This window comes from Simochromis diagramma, unplaced genomic scaffold, assembly GCF_900408965.1.
Source record: "Simochromis diagramma unplaced genomic scaffold, fSimDia1.1 OVJJ01000545.1, whole genome shotgun sequence".
NCBI classification, from domain to species: Eukaryota; Metazoa; Chordata; class Actinopteri; order Cichliformes; family Cichlidae; genus Simochromis; species Simochromis diagramma.
In genome coordinates this window covers 2,639,463-2,660,516 of record NW_024387371.1, presented here as the reverse complement: position 1 = coordinate 2,660,516, position 21,054 = coordinate 2,639,463, and the positions used below count along the sequence as shown (strand labels likewise).

The 21,054-nt window shown below is 38.5% G+C and overlaps 3 protein-coding genes across 5 annotated transcripts; all 3 read left to right on the top strand.

Moving 5' to 3' along the window:
- The first annotated feature begins 2,847 nt into the window (after window positions 1-2,847).
- Window positions 2,848-6,568, top strand: LOC120719288 (cytosolic sulfotransferase 3-like). Of its 3 annotated transcripts, XM_040008391.1 has the most exons (8): window positions 2,848-2,980; window positions 3,334-3,540; window positions 3,638-3,766; window positions 5,399-5,499; window positions 5,666-5,792; window positions 5,876-5,973; window positions 6,071-6,245; window positions 6,320-6,568. In XM_040008391.1, the coding sequence occupies exons 2-8, from the start codon at window positions 3,450-3,452 to the stop codon at window positions 6,430-6,432; spliced, it is 834 nt and encodes a 277-aa protein (XP_039864325.1). In that variant the 5' UTR covers window positions 2,848-2,980; window positions 3,334-3,449; the 3' UTR covers window positions 6,433-6,568. The 3 variants fall into 3 exon arrangements, with proteins under 3 accessions (XP_039864325.1, XP_039864326.1, XP_039864324.1); XM_040008392.1 differs by lacking the exon at window positions 5,399-5,499 and having other exon boundaries at window positions 2,849-2,980; window positions 3,402-3,540; XM_040008390.1 differs by lacking the exon at window positions 2,848-2,980 and having other exon boundaries at window positions 3,084-3,540.
- A 1,028-nt stretch (window positions 6,569-7,596) lies between these two features.
- Window positions 7,597-11,621, top strand: LOC120719285 (cytosolic sulfotransferase 3-like). Its single transcript, XM_040008387.1, has 7 exons — window positions 7,597-8,466; window positions 8,817-8,945; window positions 9,897-9,997; window positions 10,079-10,205; window positions 10,296-10,393; window positions 10,650-10,824; window positions 10,944-11,621. Exons 1-7 carry the CDS (start codon window positions 8,328-8,330, stop codon window positions 11,054-11,056), a joined length of 882 nt encoding a protein of 293 aa, XP_039864321.1. The 5' UTR covers window positions 7,597-8,327; the 3' UTR covers window positions 11,057-11,621.
- Window positions 11,622-12,657: 1,036 nt separating this feature from the next.
- On the top strand, window positions 12,658-20,057 carry LOC120719286 (cytosolic sulfotransferase 3-like). Its single transcript, XM_040008388.1, has 7 exons — window positions 12,658-12,991; window positions 17,132-17,260; window positions 17,736-17,836; window positions 17,914-18,040; window positions 18,129-18,226; window positions 19,126-19,300; window positions 19,401-20,057. The coding sequence occupies exons 1-7, from the start codon at window positions 12,853-12,855 to the stop codon at window positions 19,511-19,513; spliced, it is 882 nt and encodes a 293-aa protein (XP_039864322.1). The 5' UTR covers window positions 12,658-12,852; the 3' UTR covers window positions 19,514-20,057.
- Window positions 20,058-21,054: the final 997 nt, after the last annotated feature.

Here is a 21,054-nt window from a genome sequence, read left to right as displayed (position 1 = left end):
TCTATACACAACCTTCATTTTCAGAAGCTCAAAATTTTGACTAACAAGCAACAACTGACTAACAAGCAGTTTCATGGTCAGGTGGTTTGCGTGATATTCAATGAGAAATGAAGCAGATATATTGCAAGCTTGTAATGCTTGCAGTGAGGCTAGAACAAGAAGAACAGAGAAATGAGATGTAGGCTAGGGACCAATGCTAAATCCAGAGATGCTAAACCTTTAAATTTGTCTTTGCTCTTAAATTTCTAACTTTTATGCTGTCTTGCTTGTTTCTGGGCCACTACGCCCTCAAATGCATCCTTTATTTCGACACTTTTTTTTGACAAATAAAGGACAGCTCAAATTTAAAGCTGTCATTTTAAAGTCAAACGAACCTTTTCTTAATGAGTTTATTTTTAAATGGGGATTCTCATACATTTATTCTCTTTCCATGATCCTTGTGTGTTTAAAACTCTTTGGTCAGTGGTCAAACTTCTTCCAACTCATTACAAAAAAAGATAAATAAATAAATGCACACTTATCTCTATCCAGTCTAGTAGTGAAGTGTCCTGTGCGTCGAAGCGTCTCGGGGGCGTTTTGTGAAGTGCGTATCGAGGCTTGCTTTGATTACGTATGCAGTGACGTTCGAGGCCTCGCGGGCAGTCCATACCATGTGACTGATTCAGGGACCGGTTCACCGGTTCACGCCAGATTCGAAATAAAATGGGCAGCAAAACACAGCTGATTTCCCATGACATTGTGTTGTGGAATTGGATTACGTACGTGTTACATAGTTACTTGAGCATTTCTTCTTCGATGGAACCAGCAAGGAAGAGATTTTTTTTTTTTATTTCATCTCTCCTAATAAAGTATGCACACAGTAATACATATCACAAATGATAAGCACCATAATATAAATAAACAACACTACAGATCCTATAATCTGATTTCTGTTTGGTCAATTAGCAACTGTCTGATTTTAGTTTATTAAAAAGTGAAGCACCAAACACTAGTTTGTGTCATTATCCAGATGTACATAAGCATGATTACACAGTTACTAGGAGCAGGTTTTGATCATCGATTAAAATCAATTCTAGCTTGGATAACGTGATATCGATTCATTAAAATCCTGAATCGATTTTTAATATAAATATTACTACATTTCAACAACCACCAAACAGCTAAAACAGTAAATGAGAGCAGGTACACCGATTCTGCACAAAGACGTAAACACAAAGCGCGGACCCGCTGACGCATCAGAATCAGTGAGATGTCGGCTTTCACCAGACGGCACGGACACGGTCGGGGCTGAAAGCCGACAGCTCACTGATTCTGATCCGTCGGCGGGTCCGTGCTTCATGTTTACGCATTTTTTGCGCTGATTCTGAAGCTGCAGGTTTTATTTCTCTTCAAACAATATTGACTAAACCAGCAGTAAAAGGAGATCCAAATTACGCTTCACATAAACATTGTCATGAATTTCCTCTGACTTTTGCTGTTTTGCTTTCACCAGGATAAAATCACACTTCATGCACAGCTTTCTCTCTCTCACACTCTCTCTCTCTCACACTCTCTCTCTCTCTCTCTCTCTCTCTCTCACACACACACACACACACACACACACACACACACACACACACACAGTATAATTCAAGAACAGTTTCCCGTCTAAAAATCTGTTTTCTGCATTATTCGCTTGTTTGTTAGGCATACGTGAGTGTTTTTTTGTTTTTGTTTTTATAATTTTTAATATTTACATTTTCAGAATTGTAAAACCTTATTGTGGATGTAAGAGCCAAATTATGTGGACATTTTGCATCCAACTCATTGTGTAACATTTTATTTGGTGGTATTTGATGGTTTGGGCCCCAGGAAGACTAGCAACCACTGTTGTGGAAGCTAATGGGGTTCCTTATAAATAAACAAATAAACAAATACGACTACCGTTGTTTACAGAGCTGTCAGTTGCTGTTTTTTCCCCTTTAAATACTTCCGAAAAGAAAACCTAATTTCTGCCGTTCAGTAGGCTACTAAACAAATTTAAACTTTTTAACATTATACAAAATTGCAAAACGCTAAGGTGTGTCTCTAATAAAACCTCTGTAATTTGTGCTGCTTCAATTCAGCAGCATCAGGTAATGTTCATTTGTTGATTAATGGTTTTCTTTCGTTTTTGATCTACTGCTGAATATTTTTTATAAAATCGTTTTTCTGTTTTAGCCTCAGCTACATTGACACAAAGGCATCTGCTGTGATGCTTACACATTAGATAAAGTCTCGAAAGTGTCAGCTTTCTTTTTATAGTTATAAAAATATGCAAATGTACTGATCTATGATCTGAATTATACTATTGACTGACTCTCTGAGGCTAACAGTTACACAATCATACCAAAACTCTGTCCTGATAGTTTCCACTTTCTCTTTTGTATCACACATACTGAGACAATATTCGGGATAAATAACCACGAAACAATTTATTTATTCAGTTTAGAGGTTTACACATCATTATAATCACAGAGCCTGCTTCACTTGAATTGTCTACTTGATGGTGCAGTAGAGCAAATGAATCATCACAATGCTTCGAACCATGAGTCGACCAATTGGGTGGAAAGCTTCAGTTCATCACGAGGCTTCAACTCACCATCACTACAGTCTAGAGCACAGGTATCAAACTCCAGGCCTCGAGGGCCGGTGTCCTGCATGTTTTAGATGTGTCCTTGATCCATCACAGCTGATTTAAATGGCTGTTACCTCCTCAACATGTCTTTAAGTTCTCCAGAGGCCTGGTAATAAACTAATCATTTGATTCAGGTGTGTTGACCCAGGGTAAGATCTAAAACAGGAAATCTGAAACCAGAGGGGTGAGGCTTTCAGATTACATGTGGAAGTGAGCGCAGCTAACAATGGTATGTTATGCAACCAGAAAAGGAGGAGAATTTTTCTTACAACACCAAAAGCCAGGCAGAAACCAGCAATGAACATGTCACTTAGTGATGAGAAGGTATGTATGGTATCTCTAAACAAAACAGTTTGATGTTTTTAGCTACAGGTTGCTTTTCTGCTGTGGAGTTTGTTTCTTGTTAAGCATGTGAGGCTGAGCTAAAAAGAAAGCAGTTTTAAATGCACGTAGAAGCAACCTATATTTTATTTGTTTTTCCAATGTTTGAAGCTTTAAGACTTTCTCTTTGTCACTTGGCACCAGTGTTTTTGTTGAGTTCAGCCAAAGACTTGATCTCTGAGCACACTGTGTGCTTTTGTGCTGTTAATCATTTGTTGTGTCACTCAGAAGTAGAAACAAATCTGACTTCACTACCCACAACTGCCAACACTAGTTTCTCTTTTTCTTCTCCGCAGTCAAATCCCTGCAGTTGCTGTTCACACACTCTAATGTTTGTTTTTTCTTTTCTCTTTTTCCCCAAAAGGCAATTTTGTTTTCCAGACCAGAGCTCTTTGATTTCCATGGAGTCTCAATGACTCACTATTTTACAGACAACTGGGAGAATGTTCAGAACTTTCAGGTCAGACCAGATGATATACTTATTGCAACATATCCCAAAGCAGGTCAGTCCAACAAACGTGTACAAAAACTATGGCTCATCAAAATGTGTGTATAGAGGTCAGTGTTGGGATCAAGTTATTTGCCTCTCTCTCTTTCTAGGAACTACATGGGTCTCCCAGATCCTTGACCTGCTGCATTTTGGTCAGATGTGTCCAGAGAGGCAAAAAACCATCCCCATCTATGAAAGAGTACCCTTTCTGGAGTTTGCCATCCCATCTTTGGATTCAGGTTACCAATCAGTCATATACAGGGAGTGCAGAATTATTAGGCAAATGAGTATTTTGTCCACATCATCCTCTTCATGCATGTTGTCATACTCCAAGCTGTATAGGCTCGAAAGCCTACTACCAATTAAGCATATTAGGTGATGTGCATCTCTGTAATGAGAAGAGGTGTGGTCTAATGACATCAACACCCTATATCAGGTGTGCATAATTATTAGGCAACTTCCTTTCCTTTGGCAAAATGGGTCAAAAGGACGACTTGACAGGCTCAGAAAAGTCAAAAATAGTGAGATATCTTGCAGAGGGATGCAGCAGTCTCAAAATTGCAAAGCTTCTGAAGCGTGATCATCGAACAATCAAGCGTTTCATTCAAAATAGTCAACAGGGTCGCAAGAAGCGTGTGGAAAAACCAAGGTGCAAAATAACTGCCCATGAACTGAGAAAAGTCAAGCGTGCAGCTGCCAAGATGCCACTTGCCACCAGTTTGGCCATATTTCAGAGCTGCAACATCACTGGAGTGCCCAAAAGCACAAGGTGTGCAATACTCAGAGACATGGCCAAGGTAAGAAAGGCTGAAAGACGACCACCACTGAACAAGACACACAAGCTGAAACGTCAAGACTGGGCCAAGAAATATCTCAAGACTGGTTTTTCTAAGGTTTTATGGACTGATGAAATGCGAGTGAGTCTTGATGGGCCAGATGGATGGGCCCGTGGCTGGATTGGTAAAGGGCAGAGAGCTCCAGTCCGACTCAGACGCCAGCAAGGTGGAGGTGGAGTACTGGTTTGGGCTGGTATCATCAAAGATGAGCTTGTGGGGCCTTTTCGGGTTGAGGATGGAGTCAAGCTCAACTCCCAGTCCTACTGCCAGTTTCTGGAAGACACCTTCTTCAAGCAGTGGTACAGGAAAAAGTCTGCATCCTTCAAGAAAAACATGATTTCCATGCAGGACAATGCTCCATCACACGCATCCAAGTACTCCACAGCGTGGCTGGCAAGAAAGGGTATAAAAGAAGAAAAACTAATGACATGGCCTCCTTGTTCACCTGATCTGAACCCCATTGAGAACCTGTGGTCCATCATCAAATGTGAGATTTACAAGGAGGGAAAACAGTATACCTCTCTGAACAGTGTCTGGGAGGCTGTGGTTGCTGCTGCACGCGATGTTGATGGTGAACAGATCAAAACACTGACAGAATCCATGGATGGCAGGCTTTTGAGTGTCCTTGCAAAGAAAGGTGGCTATATTGGTCGCTGATTTGTTTTTGTTTTGTTTTTGAGTGTCAGAAACGTATATTTGTGAATGTGGAGATGTTATATTGGTTTCACTGGTGAAAATAAATAATTGAAATGGGTATATATTTGTTTTTTGTGAAGTTGCCTAATAATTATGCACAGTAATAGTCACCTGCACACACAGATATCCCCCCTAAAATAGCTAAAACTAAAAACTACTTCCAAAAACATTCAGCTTTGATATTAATGAGTTTTTTGGGTTCATTGAGAACATGGTTGTTGTTGAATAAGAAAATTATTCCTCAAAAATACAACTTGCCTAATAATTCTGCACTCCCTGTATATGGTTATATTATCATGTTACCTGTTTCCCATACTCCATGTTCACTCCTCCATGCAGGGAAAGACCTGGCAGACAAGCTGCCCACCACCCCTCGACTCATTAAGACTCATTTTCCTGTCCAGTTTGTGCCAAAATCCTTCTGGGAGCAAAACTGTAGGGTACAGTAACCTGTGTGCTGTTTTTCAAGAAGCTGATAATAGTACTGATAACAGTGCAATCTAAGGCAGCACGTCAGGCGTAACTTGAACCTTTAAGCCTAATAAGGAGCTCCAAAGTGTCTACTTCTGGTAAAGGTTTAAGATTTCTTTTTCCCATCTTCTGCAGATTGTTTATGTAGCCCGCAATGCAAAGGACAACATGGTGTCTTATTTCCACTTTGATCGCATGAATGTGGTTGAGCCAGAGGCTGGAGAATGGAATAACTACTTCCACAGATTTTTGGAAGGACAAAGTATGCATAAATAATACAGTTATCCTTCGTGTGAGGTGTAGATCTTTTCCTCTCATTGCTTAAGTGTTGTTCTTTGATCTTAGTGGTATTTGGCTCCTGGTATGACCATGTGAATGGCTGGTGGAAGAAGAAACAGACTTACTCAAATATACATTACATGTTCTATGAAGATATGATTGAGGTAATCTGATTTCTTCATTGGCACTTTCTTCTGCATGTTCTCATGCTCTCATCCAGGCGGTTTTAATGCTGCGATTAATTCCATGATGTGTTTCCAGGACACTGAACGGGAAATAGACAAACTCTGCAGCTTCCTCGGTTTGTCTCGTTCAGCTGAGGAGAAGAAAATGATCTCAGGTGGAGTCCAGTTTGATAACATGAAAAAGAATGAGATGGCCAACTATTCTACAGCCCCGGTTATGGATTTCAAGATTTCTCCCTTCATGAGAAAAGGTACACACCTAACAGTAATGTGATGTATTTGGTAACATTAGGAAAAATACCCGAATTATTATTTTTTTCTGCAGGGAAGGTTGGCGACTGGAAGAACCACTTCACCGTCGCTCAGAATGAAGTTTTTGATGAAGACTACAAGAAGAAGATGAAAGATCCCACACTTCAGTTCCGCACTGAAATTTGAACAGAGCCAGGCATACAGACTGGATATAGTATGCAGCTGCTGTGGAGTGTGTATTACAAAGATCTCATCTAAATAAACTGTGGCATACATGTGACAGAATTATACAGTGGAATAATAAACACTCCAAATACCTTAATTTTATGCGTACACGTTGTGCTTTTATTGTAAAACCTGAAGATCAATGCATGGAAGTCAAAAGCACAGTGAGGGGCTGGATTGTCAATTTATTTCTGCACTTGAGCTCAAGATTGCAAACTTTGTTCTCGAAAAGAAAGTTATTCCAAGCCAAACATGAACAGCAAACTATGACAGTGTCATCGTGGCTCCAGCCTTAAGTAGACCGCCTGATTATCTAACGAGCCGCAGGTGAATGTGATCAGTGACTCACTGACCGGCCGGCAGGAAGGTGGGGAATCAGGAAGAGCCACTACTGATGGGAAGATAAAAATAACTCCCACAAACATATAAACACTGCTAGGAAAGAGACAGAGAAAGGTGGGATAGTGCAAGAAACTTGGAGACCATGACAGATTATGAATGTTCATGCAGTCTGAACCTCAATCTCTTAAAAGTTGTACATTAAGCAACACACAGTTCCATAATGCTCAGGAAATGTAAAAATGCAACATAAAGTGTACTAGAAATAAAGATCATAATATATTGGAAAGCATGAAAAAAACAAAATGAAACAAGTACACTTTAAATACAACACTAATGCCTTTCATCTTTGTCCAAGAAAGAGATCCTGAGCCACTTGTGAATCCTGGTGCTTGGATCTTGTAGTTTAGCCATTGTAGGCATTGGAGAGTAGACAGTTGGTTGAGCAGGTCAAAGTACTATATTACAACTACAAAAAAATGTATATTAAAAGTAAGGTGATAACAAAATGTGACTCTTCCTACAGAGTACAGGTAAGAGACTATATTGCACAGAGTATGATAATAGGCTGGATATTAAGCTGCATCCTAGTAATTTAAGTTATTGCTCATTAATGTCATGGAATTTTGCAAATAAAGTCTGCAACATGGAAAAAACTGTGGTCAAGCTATTTATTACTGCGCGCAGGAGAGCCAAACACACACATCAAACATTACAGTTCACAGTCATGCCAGCTCTGCCCTTGGCATGTCTCAGCTCCTCTTTTCAACGAGGAGTGAGGTAATAAACACGCAGCGCAGTTGTTGTCATAAAAGGCTCATTTCCATGGTGGCTATTCCCTACCAAGCTTTACCACTTCAGTGCCTAACTACTGAGTGGGGTCAGGTGCAAAGGGTGGCACCTACAGCAGGAGAGAAAGAGGGCAAACCAAACTGCGATTTAACAGAAGATTTAGTGTCATTGTGTTTGTGTTTTTGATTGAAAGCGGGTGGGACAAAAGCTGGAAATGAAACATAATAGCCTTCATATTGATATTTCACCTCTGCTGTTGTGAAAGTTTTTACTGCTGGAACTGTGCCTGTGCTTTTTCTCAGAAGCAGTCGGTGCTTTGACTAATCATTAATCAGTACCATACGGGCTGTTGATGTGTTACTGTTGATATGAGTTCCTTTTTAACCAAGTTTATGCTAAATGATTGACATCTAGTTAGATAAGAAACTTTTTAATCCTATTAATATCAAATCTGTAAGATATTGTAAAAATAAAGACGGAAAGAAGGAGCGGGTTAATGCGTGATCTAAAACATTTTTTTTAAAACACAACCTTAAAAAGCAAAGTGCACTGAGGGTATAATTACGGCACTGAAGGTTACCAATTTATGAAATGGATGAGCAGAGAATAAAACAGTAAAGCAGACTAAAAATTACATTAAATGTGAGAAAGACACTTTAAAGTGTGGAATAAAAACTCAGGCAGGTATTTTAATTTAAAAAAAAAAAAAGTCAAAAAGTCAAGAGATGCAGGCGCGACCTCGACCAGAACTGTTTGACTTCCATGGAGTTGGCATGATCAATCAGTTTACAGAAAACTGGGACAACATACAGAACTTCAAAGCAAGACCGGATGATATTCTTATTGCTACTTACACTAAAGCAGGTAAGGTTAATTTAACCTTAGTAGACAGAATTGTGCCAGCCTGGGTAAACATCAGAAAGTGAAGACATGTGAAAGTAAACCGATTCAAACTCAAATCAAAGCCTTGGAAGTTATTTTAGATTCTCTTTATCTCTGTGTGTTTTATTGGCTTTAAAAATTATTTTTATCTCATCAAGTTAAACCCTTTGAGCTGAATGTTGTGCTGAAAGACACTATATAAATAAAGCTTAAGGACAGAAGGCTTGTGTAGAGCTAATTACTATATATTTTTTTCTTTTTAAAAAATAAATCATTTCATGGATTGCTATATTTCCCACTGAACAGCATGGTTTTATCTGCTTCAACCTCAGGAACCACATGGGTCTCTTACATCCTAGATCTTCTGTATTTTGCGCACATGGGTCCAGACCGTCAGACTTCCATCCCTCTTCATGACAGAGTACCCTTCCTGGAGATATGCAAACCCCCTTTGCCATTAGGTCTCACATCAGTTTTGATTGCATAAATTTTTGTGTGTCACACATTGAAACGGCAGCTGCTAAAATACAACCTCACTCAGTGTGTTTCTCATTTGCTGTTGTCTCAACAGAGTGATCTAATTCTTAATCAAGTGCAACTTTTCTTTTTGCTTGATAATTAGATTTGGTTTGTCAGTGTGCAAACACTGTAAATGTAAAACATCTCAAATTTGCCCTAAAATGTTGGACTTTTAGCCATGTTGACCTCTGGCATCTAGCAAAGTCCAGCTTATCTGTCACGGCGAGTGGAATGAGCCATGTGGAGAAAAATAAAGGAGGATCCAATTGCAGGCACTCGTGGAGGTGCGAAGGAGGTTTATTGTAAGACAAAACACAAGTTGAAAACGGCAACAGAACTAAAGATAACCTGAACTGGGAAAACTAAACTACTAAACGCAAATATGAAGGAGGATGAGCAGAGGCATATGACGGTAGACAGCAGGGAGAACACATGGATGAAGCACGGTAGATTCACAGTTGAAATGCGGGAGGTTAACAGACGGACCAGCCACTACAACATAAGAAGACACAACTTAAATACACACAGAAGAACATAGGGAGATTACACACAGGTGGGGAACACAGCAGGAAGTAATTGCAAATCTGAATACACTCACATGAGACAGAGACCTTCACAATAAAACAGGAAACAAGAAACCACTACACAGAGACGCAGACCAGACACAGAACTGAACCTACACTAAACATGAGACACAAACCCTAAGAGCTAATCCCTAAACACGAATAAACAGAAACATAGAATTCTAATAATAATCAATAAAGCACAAGAGCATCAGAAAATAATCCATAATGCAAAAAATAAACCAAAACATAAGAAACTCAAAATGCTGGATCAAAATGACCCATAACCGTGACATTATTAGTGGCAAACCAATCATTCTTACCTTGCAGGTACAGACTTGGCAGACAAACTTCCCACCACTCCTCGTCTCATTAAAACTCATCTACCAGTTCAGTTTGTACCGAAGTCCTTCTGGGAGCAGCGCTGCAGGGTAAAATGCATATATACCTGTAACCATAGAGACATGGGATTTATGAAACAGATTAGAACTTGTTGTTGTCTGGTTCTGCAGGTAGTCTACGTGGCCCGCAATGCAAAGGACAATGCAGTGTCCAACTTCCATTTTGAACGCATGAACAGTGCAATGCCAGAACCGGGGAAATGGAGCACCTTCCTGCAGAACTTCATGGAGGGGAAGAGTGAGTTCAGTTTAGTTTTACTGTAGAAAAAAGAGACCATGTTTTCATTTTATTTCCAACACTCTGTTATGTTTTGTTGTGTGTTTGTAGTGGTTTTTGGATCGTGGTATGACCATGTGAACGGCTGGTGGGAGAAGAAGCAGACTTATTCAAATTTTCACTACATGTTCTATGAAGATTTGATTGAGGTATCATGAGCTGTGCTAAAGTATGCCATTTACAACAAAGCTCATTACATTAAAAAGTGTCTTGATTTTGTTAATAAACACGTTGCCCTTGCTGAAAGATTAAATAGCTTTTAGGAAATACTTAGCCTTCGTCTGGTGTTCCAGTCTTTACCAAAATAAACATTATGCAGTTGTTATTTTAACTTCAAATTCTTTGCCTTTGTATCATTTTCTTTGAAGAACATATAAATGAAATATAAAATAACACTTCACACAGGACTGTGGACGAGAAATAGACCGACTGTGTTCCTTCCTTAGTTTGTCTCCATCACCTGAAGAGAAGGAAAGAGTCAAAGCCAGCGTGACTTTTGACAATATGAAACAAAATAAAATGACCAACTACTCCACCTTCAATTCAATGAACCAGACTATATCTCCTTTCATGAGAAAAGGTATAAATGTCTAAACCTAAAAGTTGTTTTGTTCCCCTCTGTGTTTGTTCTGAAAACTAAGTACTGCATTTATGAATAGGTTGATCAAATAACCTGAATTATTTTCTCTGTTTCTTCAGGAAAAGTTGGTGACTGGAAGAACCACTTCACTGTGGCCCAGAATGAACAGTTTGATGAAGACTACAAGCAGAAAATGAAGAATCCTGATCTAAAGTTTCGTTATGAAATTTAGAGCCCCAGCTGGGTGTGATGGAACTCTGCACTGATATGTGATTAAAGAGTTAAGAAATAAGCCAAATTTGATATGAAATTTAAACAAACTAAATTTCAGGTAGGTGATAGAGACCTGTGGCAGAGTTCACAACCCTGAGCTGTCCTGCAGAACTGATAAATTCGACAGAACAATTTCCAGAAACAGTACCAACTTATATATGATAGCTTCCATTCTTTAAAAAATGATGGTCAGGTATGATTTGTCTGACACCGTGTGTTATCGTATATGGATATTATACTTTTGGCTTTTCTGCACCTTCATTCTGCTCAGTAACATGTTTTAAACTTTGTTAAATAATGGCAACTTTGTGGTATGCTGTAAAGTTAACCCATTATCCTCATATCAGCACACCTTTTTAAAACCACTTTCTGTTTAAAGGCGATTCTTAGCTTTATTCTTACAAGATCCAACTAAACTCAAATAGGAGAAATTAAAAAGGCAAACAACAAACAAAAGTCTAGGTGTTCAGGGAATGATGTAAAAATCCATTAGGGCACTAATACTCATGAAAGGGGTCAGTTTTACATATATATTGGAAGGACCTTTACTTTCCCTCAGCTTTATTTCAACATCTAATAACTCTTTCTTTAGCCTCAAACATTGATTCAATTCATCTGGACACAGTTGTTTTATCACTGAAGAATATTTAGTAGAAACTTCATTTTAAATTTGAGAAAGAAAACTAACTTTCGACTTAGTTTATTGAATCCGTTGAAATTGCAGTTTCCACAAGACTTATACATTTTTTTATTTGTAATTAAAATATTTTTGCAATAAGGTTTGATTGAGAGTTCAATAATTTTTTATGAAATCCATTTTTTGATTTGAAGAATAATGCATTTCTAATAACCATTTATCTGCATAATCACAACAAGAGTGATGCTGAAACTTTTTAATATCAACAGGACTTTTAAAGAGAAATAGACCAATGGTGTTTCTTCCTTTTGGGGAAGGAAAATGTCAGAATCAGTATAAAAATTAAAACAAAATGACAGTTCGTGTGATGAACCACAAGGTTTCTCCTTAAATGAGAAAATGCACAGTGCAAAACTTCTACAGTGTTTTTCTTTTTGTTTATTTTTTTGGCTCCTGACAAAAAAAAAATCATATGTTCTGTATTAAAAGTCAACATTCAGTGATTAATTGGATTAAATCTAATGATGAAATATTAACTGTTATTTTCAACAGGTATTACTTCTGTCGTGTTTAGTGCTGTAGGCAGGCAGGATGAGGACTCACAGACACAGAAGGATAAAGAGGCAGCTTTATTGCGCTGTGCAGACACTCAAAAAATAAACTCACAAAGAATAGACCTAAACTAGAAACTAAGAACTTAAATACTAGAAAACTAGCAGAGATGGAAGCCAGAAACACAGAGAAACTCACATAGCATATGGAGTAACAAGACAACAACGCATAAACAATGAGTTGAACTACATGAAGCTTGCAGAATTGTATGGCATCATACCTGATCTAAACATTTATATAAAACAAGGAAGAGAAACAAACAAAAGAAAACTTGTTGAGGCAGAATCCAGAGATGAACAGGAAAAACCAGAACCCTGAAAAGCAAGTGCACAAAGTGTGGTGTGGCTAGAAATAGTGAAGGTTACTGATTTGTGGAGTACAATCACGGAAGGAGTAGCAGAGATGATCAGGTGATAAAGCAGTCAGAAATAGGACGGATGATACATGAGAATACAGAAAGAAAACTCGGGAAGCTATTTAGAAAAAAAAGCTATTAATTGAAATAGATGGAGGTCCTACCTCGGCCAGAAATGTTTGACTTCCACGGAGTCTGCATGGTCCATCAGTTTACTGACAACTGGGATAATCTACAGAACTTCAAAGCAAGACCAGATGATATTCTTATTGCTACTTACCCTAAATCAGGTAACTTTGGTAGACAGATTTTTATATGCATTAGTGCACAGCAGAGATTGAAAGCTAGTGAATATGATATTTCTCAAGGTTCTTTGGCCAAGTATATGCTCCCACTTGGTAACATTAACAATCATCATCACCTTTGCAGATGTACACCTATAGACATAGCTTTGGTCAGAAGTTTACATATATGAATCATGGGATTGAATTTCATGGTAATTAGGGGCTTAAAACACTTTTTTAAATACTCTTTTTCCAGGTTAAAATGATTATACAACATACAGCTTTAATTATTTAAAAAGCAAGAATTAAGTCACGACCTTGAATTGATTGGAATTTCTCTAATCCATTTGCTTTGATAAAAAGTAGAAACACAGGCTCAAATATATACATACACTCACTTAAAGCGTTTACTAAGTCGTGCTGAATGTTCTAAGATATCTTTCAAATTGACAAGGCCAAGGACTATTAACTTCTTGTTACTGATCATGATTAACTGCAACCGGTAGCTTCTCTTTGCAGCATAAAAAAAGGATTTGTTTGACAACACTCATTGGATTTACCAAACTTCAGAACTATGGGAAAGTCCAAGAAAATCAGTGAAGATCTAAGAAGGAGAACAGCAAATTTACAGAAGTTGGGAAAGTGTATTGGAGCAATTTTAGATAACCACAGAATCCAAGATAATCAGTTAAAACAATTGTATGTAAGTACAAGTTATTTGTCTGTGTTACCACTTTGCCAGGGTCTGGAAGAGGACCCAGTGTCATGAACCTAATTTTCACGCACACAAGTGGGGCCCAAAAATAAACTCAATACACTTCAGTACGAGCAAGTACAAGTTTTATTATTCAACAAAAGGTGACCCAGAATAACCAAGGGAGGTGAGAGGCTAATTGCAGAACTGAAGAAAACTGGGATCACAGCACAGGGAAGCCGTGATCAGGACCGTAGAAGGCTGCAACGGAAAGGGGAAAAGGTTACTAGTAGTGATGGCCCGCTTGAAGCTGAAGCTCCGGTGCGTGTTTCAAAAAAATCAACACACTGCTTCAGAAGCACTGTGTCGAAGCTTGATTCGTTTGGCCAGAGTCACGTGATAATCATCATTTAGAACCTAACTGCTTCGGTGTCTGATGAGTCAATGGTTTATCCGGTCATTAAGTCTGACGTCACTAGCCGTGTCTGGGCCTAAACTCCGCTGCAGGTCCATATATCAAACGATCACTATGGCATTACTGAGAGTTGAAAAACTGTCTAAAGTCTTTCATCTTTAATAAAATGATCAGCGTTCTGCTCTACCAGGTGTAACAATTGAGTTTAACATCCAGGCATCCATGAAAGCGGAATTTATGACATTTAACGAAGTTAGAAGTTAGCAGGAAGTTAGCTCGCTAGCTTCTATCTAAATACAATATAGCATGTCCTGACTGCGGGGTTTAGGAAACAAATTAAAACGTACAGCTCTGTTATCACTTCCAACATAAATGAAGACAGAAAACTAAACAGCAGTGACGTTTGTAGGGTTACTGAAGTTTGGCTAGCTGGTATATAATGATGCGCTATGTGACCGCTAGCGACACAGCTATGTTAGCATATTATAAACAAGCTAACTCGATAAAAGTTAACGTGAGTGTTCTCGGTGGTCAGGAACAAATGTAATCGCATGGCAGGATCCTGTAAAAGGACCAAACTTCAGCCAGGAGAACAACTGAGATCTTCCATCCACAATAGGTTAGTCATTCATATACTGCTGCATGGGCTGGGCTGTAGTTACATCCTAAGGTTTTAAAAACTGAGCTTAAATAAATGATTAGCGGTAATAAAAGCCGAGGGAGGTCAGCAGTGATCACTGACTGTTTTAGGAGCTGTTTGAGATCAAATAGAAGAAAATACAAAACATTAAACATGTTAACAACACAAAAGCCATATTAAACGCAGACTACTTTAGGCCCGGAAGTAGGATTCGTCACGTCATCACTTAACGACCGGATAAGGAAATGAATCATTCGTGGGATTTGTGGAGTGTTTTAATTTGATGGTGACAGATAGCGAACCACTGATCATTCCACTGAGAGATTTGGAGCCAGCGAGGAATAGAGGAGGTTCTGTTGTGTGGGAGAATTTTGAGTTGACTTTTGTCAATCGGGTGGGTTTTCCAGCTTTGTGTTCTGGCTGTTTGCTTTTGTTTTGTGCATGTTTATTTTATCTGAAAACGGGAAAAAGGTAAAATGTCAAAAATCTGCTTCCATAATATAAATATCATTAAATAACTTCCACTTGATTCTTTACATGTAATGTTGTAAAAATATATATTTTATTGTTTAATTAATCTGAAAATGTTAGTCTGCCAAATGTGCAGCAATTGAATTTATTTATTCTCATTATCTGATAGTTTGTGGGGCCCAGGTAGAATGTATAACTGCATCTCTACCAGTTTCACTGCACTCCAGCCTCCCCTGTGCCATGTGAAGGGATTTTCCTTAAGGCAGGAGAAATTATCTCCACGAAAAGGAACAGGTTTGGCCATCGCACACTAGAACAAATTCTCTTCTTAAATAAAAATGAAAAAGGGCTACTTTAAATGCATCATGTTTTTAATTTGCAAGTTCATAAGCATTTTTCCTTTCCAGTTCACAATCAATTCTACCCCCAGGTCAAAAATATGTCTTGGAAAATTTCCCTAATATAATATTATTTATGGAGGCAGGACCTCACAGCAGAAGCCTACTCCATAATGTGTTGTACATTATTATATGTATGTTATATGTAATGTGGTATTTTTCAATTATTGTATTTACCAACATCAAGAAGTCACAAGCAAAGAAAGACCAAACCATGGTGCATGTTTAAACAAGGAGAGTTTACTGGTCAAAATTATTTATTAAACAAATAAACCACATTTTTTTAACCACCAAAGAATACACGTTCAAAGCAACACAACGGCGGCCCAATATCAGACAGAATTCCACTCTGTAGAGTGAGCAATCTTAATGAAGTAGTTGGTTTTATTTTGTGGATTCAAGCTGCTCCTCATATTTTTGGCCACCAGATGTCACCAGAGAGGACTGTGTTGAAAAGCTTCGAGTAATGAACCGTTTTTCAATACAAGCTTCAATGCTTCAGAAAGCTTCATTTGGCCATCACTAGTTACTAGTGTGCAGGGGAATGGAGAGACACAACAAGGCAGGGGTAGAGCAATTTGGCTTATGATCCGAGCCAGACCATGGGACTCGGAGGGGAAGTGTGTCCGTGGGAGGTCAAACCGAGGAGGCAGAGATGAGATCAGGTGGTACACTCTGAGATCCAAGCAGGCAGGAGGACAGGCAGGTCGCAGGCACAAAACGCCAGACAGTAACCTGAGCACATGGAGGTAGAGTTAACACAGTTCATGCAATACTTGAACATACACAAAGCTTTGCAGGCAGCCAAGTTACTATTGAGGGGTGATTAAAGGACTGGCGTGGAGCAGCTGTCTGTGCAGGGTTAAATAGTCCTCCTGGTAATCACCTGGAATGGGATGCAGGTGTGATGGTGACAGCCCGACCAGAGGGTTTGGCCAGTGGGGCATCCCAAACATTCCTCAGACACAGAGCCACGAACCATGACACCCAGATTGTCGTCATAAAATGGAATGAAATTGGTGAGGATATTCAGGAACTGCTGGAACACCAGTGTCACTGTTGACTGTGAAGTGAATTTTGCACTGCCACGGGCTGACAGGGGTCTGACCCAGTAAGAACCTCCTGACGCAGAATTACTACCTTCACACTGAATCTGAAGGCTTCCCAAAGTGGATGGAATAATAAAAAATTCTAAATTTTTCAATATGACCTCAAATTAACAGCTGGATAGTTGAAACTTGGACCCTCTTCGGTGTTCCAATAGCACAATGATCCCAAACACGCATCAAAACTGGAATAGATAAAGAGGACTAACATTAATCTTCTGGAACGGCCTTCACATATCCCAAATTTGCGGACTGTATGTGTGCATGCATGGACGTAAGTTATATTAGCTATATTTTTTAAAACTCTTCAAAAGGAATTAAAATGACGCTAACTGAGTGTGTTGATTGTAAATGTGATTATAGAGCTTATATTATCTTGGGTTGATAATTCACTGAACAGTATATATCTGTTTCACTCTTAGGGACCACATGGGTGTCTTACATCCTCGATCTTCTATATTTTGGACACATGGGTCCAGACCGTCAAAAATCCATCCCTCTTAATGATAGAGTACCCTTCCTGGAGATCTGCAAACCTCGTTTACCCACAGGTGTTAAATAATGTGTTCACTATTTATGGTCACTCAAATGTTATCTACCATATCATACAATAACACAAAACACATGTATATCTCAATTTAGAGTACTTGAACGTTAGGACCTTCAGAGAGTTGCTTTTGTTGCACTTTGAAATATAAAACAAGACCTGTTTGTCTGAATGAATGAAAAAAAAAACTCCAACTAAAAGTTTGTGTAATGCATATACAAGTCATTACACTCACTGCATTTAAGGTATCTGAGGTGTTAACCGGACTTGAAAAAAGTAACTTTTCTGTCTTGAAATCTGTACTTCTGAATGTTTAATGGGGATTAATTTTAAAAAAATTGTTTTTGTTTGTTATAACAATGTTCTTTACATAGATTATATTGGTAAAACATTGAGAATTATTACTGGATTATGCAGTTTAGCTCTTTAGCTTGAACTTTAAAATTTAGGAACACAAACTAATCCTTTTAATCACTCAGGTACAGAACAAGCAGAGAAACTTCCCACCACTCCTCGTCTCATTAAAACACATCTACCGGTCCAGTTTGTACCACAGTCGTTCTGGGAGCAGCGCTGCAGGGTAATACATATCTGTACCTAAAATAATGAGTAAGTCATGAAACCCACAGATTATAATTTAGTGTCATCTTTCTACAGATAATCTATGTGGCCCGTAATGCAAAGGACAATGTAGTGTCTTATTTCCACTTTTCACGCATGAACAGTGCCCTGCCAGAACCAGGAGACTGGAGCGCCTATCTGCAGGAGTTTATGGAGGGGAAGAGTGAGTTCAGTGTAGTTTTGGTGTAAAGAAAGGTAAAAATCATCTGAATTCCTGTGTAACCATTCTTTTGTATATTCTATGGCTCCAGGGACTTTTGGGTCGTGGTATGATCACGTGAACAGCTGGTGGGAGAAAAAGGAGACTTATTCAAATCTTCATTACATGTTCTATGAAGGTTTGATTGAGGTGCGGTGATTTGGGCTTATGTGCAATTTTCATCAGAATTTTTTATTGTCTAAAACTATACACTGTATGAAACAAAATAATAGAAACTGCAATTAGGTAAAACATCTTGCAGGTCTAGCTCCTGATGTAAATTAATTAATCCTTTCTTTGTTTATTATTGTTTTTCGCACAATAATGACATGAAAAGTAGCATATTCTTTACAATAATATTTTTACACATTAAAAGCCATCAGTAATGTGCTATAGTTACAATTATTAATGGGTAGAGCTATATTTTACATAAACACAATTACACTGACAAAATTATTAGTGAGTGTAGCTTAAAAATAACTGTATTGGAGTACAAAATAGATTACTGTCCTCAAAAGTATACTTGAGTAGAAGTAAAAAGTAACAATTTTCCACTTCAGTTTAATTCAGTTAATTAAGGACCATCTTGTGAATTTCCCCTGCTGTGCCTCTGTATTACCTGAAGCTAATTTATTTTCTGGCAGTACTGGGCACAAGTTTGATATGGATACTTTTTGGTTCATAAACTCATTCCTGCTTGCGTGCTAACAATTACCTAAGGTGAACTCATTTATCATTTAATCATAAACTATAGTACACTGCCTAAAATAAACTCTTTAATAGTGAATATGTTATGTGTAGTGTAGAAGCAGATATGAGATCTTTTGTCATGACAGAATACATCTCATGCATTGCACAATCTTGTTCTTGGCAAAATAAGTGTACAGAAACAAGCTTCCCAAAATTTGCCATTAACTCTTACAGAAATATTAGTACATAAAGATGTTCGAAATAGCAATGCCTCTTTTCAAAAAAAACCCCAAACAAACAAAACAAGAAAAGAAAATATCTCCCCTCAGGCTCATGCTGAAGCTTTTTAATGTGAACAGGACTGTGGACAAGAAATAGACCGACTGTGTTCCTTCCTTGGTTTGTCTCCATCAGTTGAAGAGAAGGAAAGAGTCAGAGCCAGTGTGACGTTTGACAGCATGAAACAGAACAAGATGACCAACTACTCCACTGTCAAAACTATGAACCACAAGATGTCTCCTTTCATGAGAAAAGGTGGGACTGTATGAATTTGAAGGTTTTTTCTGTTTTTTAACACTATCTGATCTATTTATCATGAGTTTGATCAAATCCTCATAATTTTCTTCTTTTTCAGGAAAAGTTGGTGACTGGAAGAACCACTTCACTGTGGCCCAAAATGAAAAGTTTGATGAAGACTACAAACAGAAGATGAAGAATCCTGATCTAAAGTTTCGCTTTGAAATTTAGAGGCCCCACTGGGTGCGATAAGGATCTGAAATTATGATGTTAATAATTTTCTAACAATTAGTGCAGGGCATTTATCCATATTTTATCCATCCTGATGGATAAAATTCAGCATTAAAGAAAAAAAGACAAAACAAAAATAAAACCGTAAGGGTACATCTTTCACCATCTTACATGATCTTGATGATCTTACAATGATGATTCCCATTGGTGACACTCACGCCAGCTGTTCCTCTGGACCTCGAGTATTTGGACCGAAGTACTCACACACGTCCGCATTCAGTGCTATAGACTTTCTTTATTTTGCTGGCCAGCTATCACGATTGTTTTCTCATTCACAAAGACTTTACAGAGACATTTTGGTAATACTACTGAGCCGATCAATTGAAAAATTGCTTATTCAAAAATATAGGCAAGTTTAAAAATAGATATAAGAATTCAGGGAGAGTTTCCCTGTATCGTTTAGGTTTTATCCGATACCAGTACCAAACCGGTACTTTTGAAACGGTGCCGGTGCTTAAACGGTGCTCGAACTGGTGCTTAAAGAATGGAGAACACACAATTTGTCCAAAAACCTCTCATGTTTAGCTGTTTTTTTGTGAAAAGATAACAATGTTAGCCTTTTCTGCAGCTATAGGGCATATATGGTATCACTCTTGGCTGGAAGCAGTGCTTAAACAATGGAAAAAACACAAACCTTGTCCAAAAACCTCTCATGTTTAGCTGTTTCCCACTTTTTCTTTGGTCATTTTAGCCTTTTTGGCCAGGGTGAAGGGAGTATCTGCCATCAAACAAGATAGACAGCCGCATGTAACTACGACGGTGTTTGCTAGTTCACCTTACATGCATTAATCTAATAACGTGGTTAGCGTACTCAACGTAAATTGCACACAAACAACATTAAGCCACTCACTCAGAGAAGGCGGCTGCTGCCATCATCATTTCTGCTACACTGGCAGGGCTAGGAGCCAGGACTCTACTCCTCGGGTTCTTGGGTGATGTTGCTAACTCCGCGTCCGATAACAGGCACCACACCCGCAATAGATGTGCACGGTGTGAGGTCTCGCAGCAAGCTATCAAATATAGTGCATTTCTCGGCTTTTAACAAAATGCTATGCGTCACTAGGTGTTTCATCAGATTCAAGGAGTTACCTCCTTTGCACAGTATCACAGTATCAGCTTAATGCTGTATTCTATCACAGCTGCTCTATTCCCATGTTGTTGCAGTATATTAATGACTAACCTTCTATTGTGCATGGATTATCTCAGTTGTTCTCCTGACTGAAGTTTGGTCTGTTTACAGCATCCTGCCATGCGATTGCATTTGTCTCTAACCATCAGGAACCTTCACGTTAACTTTTATCAAGTGGAAAAGTGTTAGCGTTCATCCTCGAGCTTCACTGTTTATGTTATGCTAACACAGCTAGCGATCACGTAGCACATCATTATATCAATCAATCAATCAATCAATCAAAGCTTTATTTGTCACAAGCAGGTTGCCCAGCAGCTGTAAGCGTCTCCAAGGTGTTAACCATGCTGCATTC